This window comes from Colobus angolensis, unplaced genomic scaffold (genome assembly GCF_000951035.1).
Source record: "Colobus angolensis palliatus isolate OR3802 unplaced genomic scaffold, Cang.pa_1.0 Scaffold86, whole genome shotgun sequence".
Classification (NCBI taxonomy): domain Eukaryota; kingdom Metazoa; phylum Chordata; class Mammalia; order Primates; family Cercopithecidae; genus Colobus; species Colobus angolensis.
In genome coordinates this window covers 8888319-8904099 of record NW_012122487.1, presented here as the reverse complement: position 1 = coordinate 8904099, position 15781 = coordinate 8888319, and the positions used below count along the sequence as shown (strand labels likewise).

The window sequence follows — 15781 nt, the reverse complement described above, 5'->3', positions numbered from 1 at the left end:
GGACTGGGGGGTGAGGGAAGGGCAAAATAAAACCAGCCTCCATTCAGCCTCTAGCCCTCAGGGGAAACGAAATCAAATATATAGTTAAGGTACCATTCCTTTAAAAAATCCCATCAGCATCTAATGGGTTTAATTCATCCACAGGAAGATTAATTGCTTAAAATTCTATATTTCCCTTCTGCTCTGGTTCTCAGTTTTAAAAGGGCAGGTAAAATGAAAACAGGATTTACTTTTTTCTTCCTTAAAAATTGAACCTTGATTTTAATCTATCAGTCCAAATACATTCAACAATAGCAACCCTCTGTTCAATCTTCCGGATGTTAAAAAAAATCCAAGTGCACTGCCATCCATTTGAAGTAGTAAGTCACAGGTAAATCATATCCTATCATTAATGAAATGAAATGGGGACGAAAAGTGGTGGAGAAGGAATACAGGAAACTCCCTCCAACAGGTCTAATGTGTTTTCTAGGAGAAAGAATATTCGTGTGTTAAACCCTCAAAAGTGTTAAACATCCAACATACCCTATGTGGACATTTCAACAAATATTTTTGCCAAATATGAGACAGGCTCACTCTCCACTGTGGATCTGGAACTTTCAAAAAAAAACTATCACCAAGCCAAGTCTGCCTTTTTAAGCCAAGTCTGCCTCCAGGAGAATTTGTTGTGTTTGCTTGTTCTTACTATAGTGTTGTTATGAAAACCAGTAATGAGTTCAGCTTGCACCCCAGGTGGGAAGTTAGAGAGGGGAACCTGTGTAAGTTGAAGTTTGTCACAGTAGGCAGAACAGTCGCTTTGCAGCCCAGGCCCATCTCAGGGTGCACTGCTTCACAGCTACACTGTAAAGTGTTAAAAATCCTCCCACCCACCCCAGAATATATATATATGTATATTAAAAAAAATCCCCTGTCCATCTCTCAGTACACAAAAGGACCTCATCACACTGCAAAAATAGCAGTACCCACTTTGGTCAATTAAAACAAACAAACAAACAAAAAAGCATACATTATTTTTTTTTTAAATCTGTGTACTTACCTATAATAACCAATACAGCTAAAAGCACTACCTACATAGGCAAAACTTGGTATTGCATAATTCATATAAATTTGAAACCCCTCCCCCCCAAATATTAATTGGAAGATGAAAAACATGAAAGGTTAATAGAAAAAAACACCAAAATACTGAAAATATTGCTGGTCGATTACAATTTTTAAGCGGCAACTATACACAGCCATGATATGCTTTATAAATGTGAGATAAAGGTATAACTGTCTAAAAAATCCATGATGTCACACATTTTTCTTCGTCTGGAGTACAAAATATTTTGTCATAAAAATGGTAAAGATTTAAAATGATAATAAATGCAGCAAAACAAGTGTAGTGATGTCACTTTGTTGTTTTTTTTTTGTTTTTTTTTTGTTTTTTGTTTTTTAGATTTCAAGGCAAGGCACGTAATGTGGACATTATATCTTCGTGCAAATTAGGATTACTGGAAAGAGTATTTTTAATTAAAATTTTAAGAGACATAGAGGCAAAATGTGTCTGCCCATGCACACTATGGATCTGTCAATACAAGAAATTTGTTGAACAAGGCTAATGTCTGAAAGCACCATGCAAGTTTTCAGCACCCTGATTACATTTGTTTTCTCAAGAGTGCGTTTTTATATCCTACACCCTGGCGTTCCCAGTTTGTAAACTGAAAGCTTTACCCTCGTGACATGGATTTGCCTGCCTCTTTGTCTCTATAATGCAGATTTTATAGAACCTTTTGTACACCCTATGGGTTCTTGATGCAACCAGTAATTTTAAATAAATAAATTCTACCTCCAAGGAGGCTGCAGCTAAACCAACATAAGTGCTGTGTTTTCATTAATTTTATTTTTCTCAAGCACATGATTTGTCTTGATTTAATGCCTTTTTAATGCCCTCAAAAACTGAGGGGAAAATAAATTCGTTCAAAATTATTTTAAATTCTTTTTAATCCCCTCAATTTAGAGTCCAAGGGCTGAAGGACTTATAATCATGATTCCCCTTTAGATATAAATTTATAAATTGCACTTGCCTCTGTTAAGTGTTTCTTTTGTGGGGAAAATATTATATTAATTTTTACTGTTGCATGCAGAGATAACACTTCACCTACATAGAGGCATTTCTTCCATAGAGCCTTTGTGTTCAAACTGTTTTTTTCCTTTTTTCTTTTTTTCCTTTTTTTTTTCCTTTTTTGTTTTTTTAAGATTTCAAACTGGGTTACACACTGGAAAAGGCTGGGTTAAGGGCCAAAATTTAATAAATCTGTACTGATAACTAAAGGCTACAGAGATTTTATATATATTTTTTTAACTTTTAGAAATCAGAGTGCTTATAAAATGGCTGGCTCATGGCTCTGTCACCCAGCACCTCTGACGCCGCCTCCTAGCCTTCGTTGGTGAGATAACCAGGAATAGTGATTCCATGCGTAAACAACAAGAATACTAAACCAATAAAACTAGCTTATCATGCAAATATTAAGGCATCTAGAAAGTCAGTTAAAATATATTGTCATAGAGACAGAACATCTATTTCCCAGCGGACTTCATGTAACAAAGGCTACGTTGCAGGGGCTGCCATCTACCATCAGTGAAATATCATCGACCCTTTTTATGTCATTACAGTTTCAACCTTAAGGGAATTAGTGATTGTAAGTGCTGCAATTGCTGGTCTATTATCTTCTTTCTTCAGTTTCTTTCCTTTCACCCTTTGTTTTGTCCAGTCTTCCTCTTTTCCTTTTTTTAAAAAAAAAAAAAAAAATTTCTTAAACTATTGTTGTGTTTCTTTTTCCCTCAGTTGCTTGTTTCTGCTTGAAGGAAAGGTTCTCCAATTATGTTCAGACCGTAATTTTGGACATTTGCCGGTAAGATGGGTGTCCTATTTGACACTTGGAAAGGAACCAAGCTAGCCCAGGTACCAGGACTGTTGAGAGGAGAGGGGCAGCAGGGAGGGAAGAAAAAAAGAAAAAAAACACAATGTTAAAAACTACAACAATATGAGAAATATAAGTTCCAGATGCATCGAATTCTTACTATCACTATTTTCAAAATTACAGTCTAATATGAAATAAATATGCCAAATTATACGTTATACCTATCTATACTCCATAGTCTATTTTTTAAATGAAAATTAAGACTAAAGTGAGGCAGAAAAATCCAGAGTAAGATATATAAACAATTATTTAATTCTAATTGATTAAGGATATTCTAAAATATTATATATTCATCAATATAAATGCAATATGATTCATTTTTGTACAGGAAAAAAAAGAAAAAGAAAAGCAGCAATCTGCTGATACCAATACATGTTGCCAGTTATATTCTGATCTTGTTTTACCTTTAATTCACAAGCAATTCAGTGGTCAGATGGGTTTCAATTTCTTACCTGCCTATTGGGTTGAATAAAATTGAAACGTACAGTGAAAGATATTTCTTCTCTCCTTACAACAGGAAAAAATACTACATGTTTAAGGTAGGCCCATGCAATAATATGCAATTTGAAATGCCCAATTATCAAACATATTTTAATCAGAGTTTTTTAGTAAAGACCGAACAAATAAGAATTCTAGAACCAAAATGGAACACAGCTTTTTTTGTTCTCTACAGAATACCCATTGTGAGGAAAAACATTTACAGGAGGCCACAAGGGTCTCTGCTTGTGCTGATTAGTTCTATAGCTCTCCAGTGGTTTTCTTATCCTAACCCTCTTTAACTTACTTTCAGAGAGAACCAGAGTTTTTCCTTCCAATTCATGTTTCCCTACATTGGCTTGCAGCAGAAGCCTGAGCACTCCCTGCTCCTCCTCATCGGTAATGATACCACATTTGAGCTGCTCTGCACATGGGGAGTTTGGAGGGATAGGTGGCGGGTTGAGGGGTGGGGGTGTTGGAGGCAATAAATGATAACATTCCTGCCTTCCTCTCATCAGTTCAACTTTCGCCTATGCTGAATTATGGGCTGTTAAAAAAAAAAAAAAAAAAGGCTGGAAAACAATTCTCTAATAGCTACTGGCATAATCTCCCTTTAAGAAGTATCATATGGGGGATTAAAAAAAACATCAGATCTACATATCATGAAACAACTCTACAGCACACATTTTGGGTACACTTAATCTAATGTATTGCTTGTTCCAACACTCAATTCCAAATGAATGTCAGTTAAGTCAACAGCTGCATAAATAATCATCAACCAAGAAAACATCAAACTGACAATTCCGTACTCATATTAGTCATGGCCTAGCATGGAAACATGCTTTCAATGTTTTACATTTCATTGAGTATCCCTTGCTTTACTTTTGAAACCATGAAGTGAGATGGGCACTATTGTTGTAGCTATCAATCTAGATATGCTCATTTGTTCATACTTTAATTCCAAAAGTACAAAAACCTTTACGGAATATCAACCTAACGGAACAATTCTGAATTTTTTAAAAAACTTGATACATACTGTTTTTACTCTGGTGATAACCTCTATACAAAATGTTGCTTGTTGCTACACATATGTACGTATTTCTGAGTTAACATTTCAAAAAAACATCACAACGACCATTTGTGCTCAAGGGATTTTATAATTAGACTACAAACTCCAAGAAAGCAAAGTCCATCTCTAGTAAAGTATCTAGCACATAGAAGATGCTCAATACATTTTTTAGACAAACAAATCAATTAATTGTTTCAAATCACACCCAGCTATATATTTTTAACAGGTGTCACCCAAGATTACATATAGTCATGAATATGTTGTGATTTGGTCCCCAATAAAAAGAAAATAGGTATCTCTGAATTTAAAATTAGATCTACTTAGCATTAACAAAAATTGATTAAGCAGGAATAATCACATTCAAACTAAAAAGATATGCCCTCATAATCTGATGAAAAAATCATAACTCTTAAGAATACTGGTTATTGAAACTTTTACTAAACAGCTTAACTGTTTTCACATATTTCTCTTCCCATACACATCGTCAACAATTATTTTTGTGCTTTGCACCACTGATTGGGAACAATGTTACATAATGAATCATGAAACTTATTTTACCCTCAACTGTGTTTCCACTGCACTTTGTACACGGTCCTGTTACAGCATTTATTACTTCATAAATATCTCTATCTGGGATTATCTTACTAACTAAAAGGTGAACTTCACAGAGAAAATGACCTAGTCACATCTATCTTTATAGAGTCTGAGCATAGCTGGTGCTATTTCTTAACAAATAAAATAAATTACAAAAACAGGTATACATTATTTTTAACCTGAAGTAAAAAGCATGTACCAAAAGCAAAAGGACTAGGCAAAACAGATAATCCTTGATGGTAAAATACAATGTCAACAAGCAGCAAATTGCTTTGCAAAATTAACAAGAGTGCCAAATTAAGTGAGCTCAAGAAAGTCATTTGGAGATAGCATGCTTTAGGGATATAAAGTATATTTTAATGATTGAAAATAGATGTTGCCCCTTACATGGACAAGTCTACCAACTAATGGCAGAAAATTCAGGGTTTATTTTGTAATAACTCTCTTACTCAGTTCTTTAGAAGAGACATATGTCATTCTTTGGAAAATGTTCAATAAAAATAAATTGATGCTAGTCACTAACAGGACTCTTGCTGCAGAATGCCTAACAAATTTAATTTAAATGTTTATTTAAATCTTTCAAACAGCCCATCCTACATTATGACCATATCAAAATTGCAGAGTGCAATATATTTGTCAATACTCTTTATGAACCTTTGGGGGGAAATAAATCTCAAACATTAACACTATGCAGACCCCATATATGAGTTTTACAAGTCTCTTATTGCCAATTTGTAGGTTAAGTTCAGAACTCTAAGGCACAGACATTTTTTAGAGCTATTTTTGGTAGTCCTGTTGAAAAAAAAAACTTGATAAAACTAATTCAATGACTGAGATAACAATGTAAATAAATATATTTAATCAAAGTAATATAGATTATTTAATTTCAAAAGTACAATGTCTAAAATTGCATACTTATTCAGGTAAAAATGTAATAGTGCTTTTTATACATCTAACTCTCTATATAAAAATCAATAATCACATGTATAGATAAAATACACAAAAACAAATTAGTTACATGTAAGATGCTTAATAGTTTTAATTCACACTGAGAATTACTATATGGATAATCTTATGTTCATTCCAACTATCTGCATTCCAATAAGAGACAGGAGAATATAACTGAAAGGATTTCAAAATATTCAAGCTCAAATTCAGCTACTTCAGCAATGTATCTTTGTAAGTGTGCATTTGCTTTGTTTTTATCAAATTTCTCATTGCCGAATCACATTTGTTTGGGCAAACAGAAGATGAGCATAGCTGAAAGCTGCAAGCACATCTTTAGAAAATATAAACTAGATGTAACCATTTAAAAAAGATATAATTACTTTGCAAAAAAATCAAGCAGAAAAAAACACAAAAGAATTTGATAGTACCTTAACACAAAGTACAACTCATCCTAATGACTATTACTATGTATATAATGAGATAGTTCATTATAAAATAAATACACAAGAGCTAAATCAAAATTCCAAAAATAAAATGTTTGATATCATGGATACTATTTTCTTGCTATTTTGACCAAATGTATGGCATGGCTCCCCTCAAAAGGGAAGAAGCAAATGAATTATTTTGACCTTAAGATGCATTACTGGTGATGGTCCAAGTTCATTTTTGTATTGGTAAGACCACCTCTGAAGTATTGTATTTCTTCTAGGTAGCCCTCTGCAAGAAAACCTAACTTTATGGCATTTATTTGTTGAAGCAACTCACCAAATGATGTCATTGAAGAACAGCTAAAGGTAGTCAGGGAAGATACAGCATTTGAGGTGGAAAGGAATATAGACTTCTTAAGCATGATTCAGGTTGAAGGAATAGTAAGTACAAAGGCAAAACTTCCAGACGATAACCATGCTGAGGACTTACTATAATCACGGTACCATCTTTGGTGTTTTACATATGCTATGCCACTTGATTTTCTCAATGAGTTCATGAGATGGCCATCATTATCTCTGTTTCACATATAAGGAAACTGAGGTAAGTTTGCCCAAAGTCTCCCACTTAGCTCTCAGTTATGACTCAGATCTGTCTGATTTCCTGGCCATTTCACTATATTATATTGCCTTCACAGGAAGTCAGATGACTTAACATAAGAAAGAACTTTTGAACAGAGTGGTCTGAAGGCAAAATTAATTGGCTTCAGGAGACAGTGAACTTTTCATGCCCCACACAAGCTGGATTATAACCTAGCTAATGTTGCACAAGAGACTAGTGCACAGAATATGTAGCTGGTCTAAGTGGCCAACTGATCTGAAATTCTATGTATTTATCTCCTCTGAAACAAATCTAATTGAAGTTCTACTAGGGTGAGTTCTACAGCATGAGGATTAAGAGGGAAGAAGATATCCACTTATTCCTTTTAAAAAGATGCACTATTTCTATATGCCTTATCCTGGATAAACTGGGTAAAATAGTTCATCTTTACATCTACCTACAAAGAGTAAAGAGACGCTATACCTTTCAGTGAAAGAAAGGCAGAAATAGCTCTGGGCAGCCATACCAACATTTTATGGTTATGTTTTCTTAAATTGTGCGTTACGTGAGTGTGTCTTCTAGGCCAAAAGATTTGGGCCCTTACCTTTTAGCTCACTAACACCTATGAACCCCAGGGTGCCACATAAAGATGTATGAAGCCGTTATATTGAGCCAAAAACTAAACAAAGTCAAAGACTTTACATCACCTATTAGTTGGAGGTGATTAAAACAATAAGAGCTATTTTCAGAATGGCAAAAATCATTTATTACTAGTCTGTGTGTATTTGATAATGGATGAGATAACATACTTGTTAAACAGTTTATAAAATGTCTAAGTATCCAGTATGCAAATATTTTTCAGGGCAATAATAATATTGTCCATTTAGAATTTATATACTGGTTTAATCATGAGAAAATACCATATTTACTTCAAAGATAGTAAGTACTCTTTCAAGAAGTTTAAAAAATATTACAGGAATAAAGCACAAAGAATTGTACATATTAATACATACCTCAACTGTACCAGTAGCCACATTATTTACAGATGGCAATAAAATTGAGCAATGGCCCAGAAAGCATGGGGAATAAATAAAATAAGTATTTTAATTTAAAAGAAGGATTTGCCTTTAGTTCCTTTGCAACAGTTTCTGATCTCCCCAAGATGAAAAGTTTTTTACTTCCTCAGCTAAACATTCTAATTTTATTGGCAAAATATTAACACACAAGTATTAGTATTTCTTGTAAAATGCACAATAAACAATTTTCCTTATTAATAGCTAAAAACCTGTCAGGAAAACTATGCTGTCCTGGGTTGTACATGGGTACATTTGGACTGGTTGCTTACTTCAACATAACACAAAGGCTGCAGATTACGTCTTGTGAAAAAAATGCTCACTCAGACCAGTAGAAGAAATAAATACTTAAATTAAATCTATTTATGTATCAGAACAAAGAAAATAGTACTTGATAAATATACTAGTTGCTAGCACTTATGTAATGTGTATTATTTGCCAGGTACTGTTCTACATGCTTGACCTACCTTAAAACTTTTAATCCTCATAACAAATCTATGAGAAAGGACCATTATTATCCTGATTTTACAGATGATGAAACTGAAGTTAAGAAGTTAAGTGTTGTGCCCAACTCATATTGCTACTAAATTGTAGAAGGCAGGACTTGAATTCGAGCAATGTCATTCTAGGATCTGTATTTCTACCCACTAAACTTCTCTCATCTCCTCTTCTTATGAAGCATAGTTCACTTTTTTCACTGGACTAGAAGTTATATTACCACTGAATTATACAAGACTCTGTGAATTAAGGTTCATATCACAATGAAATTCCTGTGGAAGTATAACTCTTGAGCTCAAAATTCAGCGCAAATAACTGTGCTTTTTTTCTCCAATTCCAGTTCCTTTTCAGCTGAACGCAGTATTTGCTTTTGTTTTACATATGTGCAGATGTGGCTGTATGTCTATAATTTGCTTGTTGAGTTCCACTTCAGATGAGGCTAGACTGGAAGTGAAATATACAAAGTACTTTACACCGGTCTTGGGTTTCTTCGATTTATTTTCCCCATTTTTAGGGATCATTATTGCCATCTGAATGACCCTATTTGCATGCAAGATGATTCCTAATGATTATTACTATTTGTAATAATCTGTATCAGAAAGCTCCCTGGCTAGCTCTTACCTGAACTGCAAAGTACTCTTGTGGGCTCTCTGGGAAATACCAAATATCATAAACTGCAGGTGGCTCATGGAATTATTCTAACTGCAAGCAATAGGACTTCACAATAATGAAAGAGAAACGTATTTGTTTCTTAACTAAGTAGGTAAATAGCTTTCTTTATTGCTACTCCTTGGGGACCAATGGTTTTGAAAATAGCATATCAAAATGGTAGACCATCAAATCTCATTAATTTATATTCAATTGTTTCAGAAGTGTTTTGTTCTTAGGGCATAGTGGATTGAATGTTAACTTAACCATGCATGAGTGCTAGCATTCTCTAAGTAAAATAATAGCATCTACCATTGAAATATTTTATCTAATAAAGAGCATAGGGCAAGAAAAGCCACTCCATATGGGAAGCACTGCCACTAAATATTAAATGTGTTTCTTATAATTACCGCACTCTTTTAGTAAAAAATTCTTACATAATCCTTGAAGACTTGAATATGGCAACCTACACTTAAATAAAAACCTCCTTAAAATGTTCGGTTTAAACATAAATAAGAAAAAAGCTCTTCCTCAATAGGCCAAATTAAGGACTTTTAAAAAAATTGTGTTTGATCTTTTTCAAATTTTAGAACTGAAAATGAAAGATGAAAAATTATTATGATGACTAATTATAAATAAATTACAGTACACACATGCATACATATATAAGAACTTAGGTAGCTGTGGGAGGTTTTAGTCAATTAAAAAATATAGAATTATCAGGCTCAGAGGAATTATTTTATCTCCTCCCACAGACCACAGCACAGTGGAGAAACCCACATGTTGATTTCCAGCCTCTTTCTGTCTGTATTCCTCTCTACCCTGGGCTCCTTTTCAATGCTATTGTTAAAAGTGGTACTGCTCCTCTTATTTGCATACGTGAAGATTTAACAGCAGACAAAATTCTCTACAAAAAATGGTGCTTCAAAATAGTGCCTTTCACTAATCACCCAAGGCATACTAAATCAAATAGAAATATAAGTTTTCTACAAAGCAAAAAGAGACTCTTTTATAAATGATTTTCATTTAAAAGGAAAAATCAGCATTATTTGCACAATTTTACCTCTAAAAGATGAAACTTATTAGTATCAGAATGCTGAAGCATAAAATTACAAATGATTAAATAACTGAACACATTTTAATATTATGCTTGCTATTCTGTTCACATGGGCAAAAGAATCTTCCTGTGTGTGGAACAAAGTGAACAAGAGAGAATAACTGTAACTTTCTGCAATTTCTCAATATTTAAAATTCGCATTCTTCAATGACTTGACCTAAGATTTTGCCTTTTCTTTTATCATATATATTTATTATTATATTTATTAATTCATAGGCTTTGTTATTTAACTAAAAAAATCATCATATCCCTACTAACAGCACTAGCAAAAATGAGAACCAAAAAGGTAAGCTAATAAATGGTGCACTGGCTGTCGAGGGAACTGATTTCTTATGGACAAAATACATATGTAAATACGGCACTTTACATAAAATATATTCAAATAAAGTAGGTGTTTAATATACTTCCTTTCACTGTAAAGGGTTAATCAGCAAGGTTTACATTTGGGAATTTTCAGAGTCATGCTCCTCCCTCTCCAGTAGCGCTGCCAAAAATCATCTGACAGGAAACGTAAGATTAAGTTTGTCCTACCTAAGCGAACAAAGAGTGCTCTGAACAGGCCACTGGTTTACTGCAGAGCGGGAACTTTTCTAATCCTGCTGGAATCTGCAGTCCTGCTCAGAAAATATCACGGAAAAAAGTTGTTTTCTTTCCTCTAACATCTTGTCTCAGGATCATCTCATTTTGGTCACACTGCAGATCCTGCTGCTTCTCCCATAAAGGTTAACTTAAAGCTCCAAACATAATCATGTGGAAAATGGACATTATTGATTCCTATGGTCCATTGTTCCCCCATCCTAAGTCCCTGAAGTTCAAGTTCAATCTGGAATTACATCATGTCTGGTTTCTCCTGGTTACCAGACGGCTTGAGACGTGACCACAGCTACAGAAAAAACAAACAGCCTTCCTCACGCTTCGGCTCCCCTATCGATTCAAACGTAAACTTTTTTTCTTTCTCTCAAGTATGCTTCAAGTATGGAGCATGGTTAATTTAGAGATTAAGTTCCAAATTAGATTATCTAATGGCATCTTAATGGATTGCTGACCCATTTCCTGTGGGATGGCAGCATGCAAGTCTGGCTGGAATACAATTAATTTCTTAGGAAGTGTTCTGAAGAGTTTGCCTAGATAAAAAGCAAACGTCGTGTTGTACAAATCTTTCTTTATAAATAGAGAAAGTTAGGCAAAACTACAGCAAATCCCAACATATTATTCAACAGCCAGACCACAGATGTTGTGCATCTGTGAAAACCATATCAAGATCATTTTTAAGAATGGTAATGTTTTTATTTTTGATTTCATAACAGGTGCAAATAATTTTGATAAGAATAGAGTAATTCCTTTAAAAAGAATATTCAAATACAAAAACAAAACTAGTTAACAGCCCCTTTACCAAACAATGGTCATGTGAAATGTTGGTTTTTGCAATCCTCCACCTTGAACCAAAGATCCTTCCATTCATCTACTGTATCAGCATTTCTATCATAGTCCCAGAGTGGTGCTAGGGGCCCAGAACGGTGTATAAAAAGTTGAGGATTTGAAAACACTTTAGAGCTGATAGCGGAAAAGGAAATTCAGCACTCGGAGAATAAAGCCCCCCCCAGGAACTTCAGGAACAACCCAGCTGTTGTACTGTAGTTATGTGTCAAGATAACAAACTGAGAGCAGGAAATGCTAACCTAGTGAATTCGCAGGGATGGTCTAAGTGTAATGTTGAAATACAAGTTAACTCTTAATATTACCTAAGGACATACTTCCCTTATCATACATAGGCCACATATATGTGGAGATATACACACACACTACATACACACACATATATATGCATACACACAAACACATATATGTAATACAAACATGGTTTGCAATCCATTATTGAAAATTATTTTTGTTTAAATATTCATTCTTTTGAGAGCATACATTTTACAAAGAAAATGTTATGAACAAAGCAAGGAAAACGGTTGAGGTGAGTGTTATGCAAATTAAGTTACATGGATAAAATGAGAGCTATTACCCCCCCAACTTTTTTTTTTTTTTTTCCTTCCCTCTCCTGACCAACCAGATCCAAATAACCTTTACTGGCTGCTAAATTTCTCTTGAGAAATCAAGCAACTCTCTAGAATTGCAGTAATAAACGACAATTTCTTAGAAAAACATGTGTAAAGTAACTACAGAATGAAGTATTCAACCCATAGAAAGGAACTGCTAACACATGTAACATGGAAAATAGCTGATAAAAGTCTCTTTGGTGACATTCAATTATGGCATTCGCAGAAACACAAAAATCCTTCCAATTATTTTAGTAAAATCTTCATTTATTCATTATTTCAGAGGCTGAGCAAATGGTTTGTGTAAACATATCCTTCGGTAACACGCGCATGTTTATTTTAGCCATCTGAAGACTTCTTCTATGTTTATATAAGCCATCAGACACACACAACCACTCACTTGTGGCTTTGCATTTTCTTGAAAGGGGTAAAGGGGGAGAAGAGAGAATGAAACAATAAATTCAGTTTCTCTTTTGCATAAAGCACTCCCTCTAATGTTTTAAAATAGCTTATGTTTGTATTATTCTTGGACTGTCCTTCGGCTTTCTTTTTCATTCAATTATATTGATCTTTCATATCTGATAGTACAGGCTGTATTCTGACTATCACTTTAAGAAAGACAGCCAGTCAGGGAGTAACTGCTGTATATGTTTATGTCCACATAACTCATATATGCAACAATTTGTCCACATGAGACAAAGCACAAACACAACAGTACCTACCTTAAACAATTCATCACCTATCATCCTCCTAAGATCTTGAGCCCATTCTGACTATACTAGAAGGGAGCCCTTCACGAAACCAGTATTTTACTCTGGGTTAACTGCAGTTCCTGACCTTTCACTTAGGCAGAAAAATTGACTCTCTCAAGGTGCAAGCAACTCCTACGCGTGTGCGTACACACACACACACACACACACACACACACACACACAGTTCAGAAAACAGTTCACAAAATTTTAAGGTCAAAACAACAAAACACCTTCAGGGTTGTAACCTAATAAGGCTGTGAAAACTTTCCCAAAGAGTCAGCTTTGGTTCCTAAGGGAATGCTTAGGCCTTGGGGTTGGGGGTGGGTGGAGGAAATCTTCCAGCTTTGATTATACTCGCATAGCTCCCTTGGCACTACCATTTTCAGTTCCGACAAGAGCTGTGTTTGACATGGAAACACCTCAACAGGGCAATTAGTATAAAGCAGAAAAGAGGGTGACCATGGAAAAGTGATTGTACAAAGAAATTAATGACAGCAAACAACAATCAATCAAAATAAAGCAAAACCAAAACACCCGTTTTGCTCTGTCCTGTTCTACTACAGTCTCCACGGATTGCCTTTTGTTAAAAGGCAACTACCACAACAAAAATAACCTGTGATATTTTATGTATTCCATGGTGACAAAGGCAAATTATTTAATTATTTGGATGAATAGACCTATATCGCTTAAATATTTTCAACTTATTCAGATGATTCTAAAGCTACAGCTATGCCCTGAAGATTTTAGATGTCTATTATCTCCCTTAAAAGTGCTAGTGTTACGGACATTTATGACTTCTTTTTTCAAAATTCTTTCAAAAAAAGTTTTAAAAATAAACACAGGTCATAAACTCTAAATGATGAATAAAGCTGTCATGCCACAGACAAGTGCTATTTGTATTATCAAATATGAATTCTGTTGTGTCCATTTTTGAAAACTGTAACAAAGCAAAGCAAACTGTGTCATTTGAATTTATTTATTCTGAACTGCATCACACCTAGATTTTAAGAACTGTGAGCATTTCAATCACCACAGCATTTATCACAGCCCATAGATTCAATAATACCTGTTGAATGTAGAAATGTGATGGATGCCATTATCAATTATGTGCTTTCTGAATCAAGATAGAAAGAGAAGAAACAAACCAAGATACTGGCTGGGTGTGGTGGCTCACGCCTGTAATCTCAGTACTTTGGGAGGCCGAGGCGAGCAGATCACTTTAAGTCAGGAGTTTCAGACCAGCCTGGCCGACATGGTGAAATCCGATGTGTACTAAAAATACAAAAGTTAGCCAGGCGTGGTAGTGCACGCCTGTAATCCCAGCTACTCTGGTAGCTGAGGCATAAGAATCACTTGAACCTGGGAAGCACAGGTTGCAGTGAGCCAAGATCGTGCCACTGCACTCCAGCCTGGGTGAGGAAGTGAGACTGTCTAAAAAATAAAAAACAAAAAACAAAAAAACCAAGATACCTTTTAAAGAGCTTTTGGAATCATTAAGACCATTCTACATGTCATTACCTACTAATCAAAAGAAAAGTTACTATTTTTGAGAGGGAAGAAAAATTTTACCTAAATAAATTCTGAATTTTTTTCTGACTTACTATGGCCTGAAACTGATTACCATATCAGTTTTTCGCCAGGAAGGGGATTTGTAACAGCAACAATACTGCCCTAAGAACTGAGTTTAATCATCAGATTCATTTCCTCCAATACATGTGTTCTGAGATTTATTGCCCACTCACCTTCTCTTTACATGGACTATCACTTTTTTATTCAAAAAGTTACTAGTAACGAGGTAAAGTTACATTTTAAATCTCTAACAATTTACAAATATGCTTTAGAGGTGCTATCCTATTTTTAGATTTAGTAAGCCAATCAATATTCCACAGATTTGGAAGTTCACATAGCTATAGGGGCATTTACAAACATGAGTGCATGTCATCTGGTTTGCAATTCTTGTAAATATGGTAAGTTTGTATGCAGACATGAGCCATTTTGTTAACTGATAGAGCACGAAATATGAGACAGTTATTAAATAAAATATGGAAATACTAGGTTATTAAATTCAATTAACTTTTATTAAATAAAATATGGAAATATTAGGTTATTAAACTCAATTCAATTAACTTTAAAATGTATATTAATTTGGAATATTTTAATGAGATACTTTCATTTAATTAAGACTATTAATCATTAAGGCTATTTGGATAAGATGCCTACGTTGAGTTTATCTTCTCTTTATAAGCATATATTGTATTATTTTCAAAAGGGATGATGAATATAATCTTGTTGAAAAAATCACAATATGTAAAACTGTATCCCTTTTAAAAGTGGACGTTATATCAATCTTCAAGAAGAAAAGTCACATGGTATTCAATTCAGTAGTGAATTAATAAAAAGTCATTGTTTTTAAAAACATAATCTGAATTATTTCCTTAATTTTTATCTGAATTAAAGTAGACATTTAATTATTTTGATTCTTTAAAATCTACTCTTCGGCAATTTCTGTGAACCAATACAGAGATGGGTAGACGATCTACAACTCTATCTGAGTATGTACCTTTCTATAGACAC

At 34.2% G+C, this 15781-nt stretch overlaps 1 protein-coding gene across 8 annotated transcripts in view; it reads right to left on the bottom strand.

Annotated features, from left to right (window-relative positions):
• Window positions 1–15781, bottom strand: part of NFIB (nuclear factor I/B) — a 316963-nt gene that overhangs the window by 3525 nt on the left and 297657 nt on the right. For 7 of the 8 annotated variants that reach the window (XM_011930400.1, XM_011930395.1, XM_011930396.1 and 4 more), the window contains one exon: window positions 1–2947. This exon is cut by the window's left edge and continues 3525 nt beyond it. In XM_011930400.1, coding sequence (XP_011785790.1) covers window positions 2930–2947 — 18 coding nt within the window. In that variant the 3' untranslated portion in view covers window positions 1–2929. Of the gene's footprint in view, window positions 2948–8084; window positions 8090–15781 lie in introns of all 8 variants that reach the window. The other variant, XM_011930401.1, reaches the window with a different exon arrangement.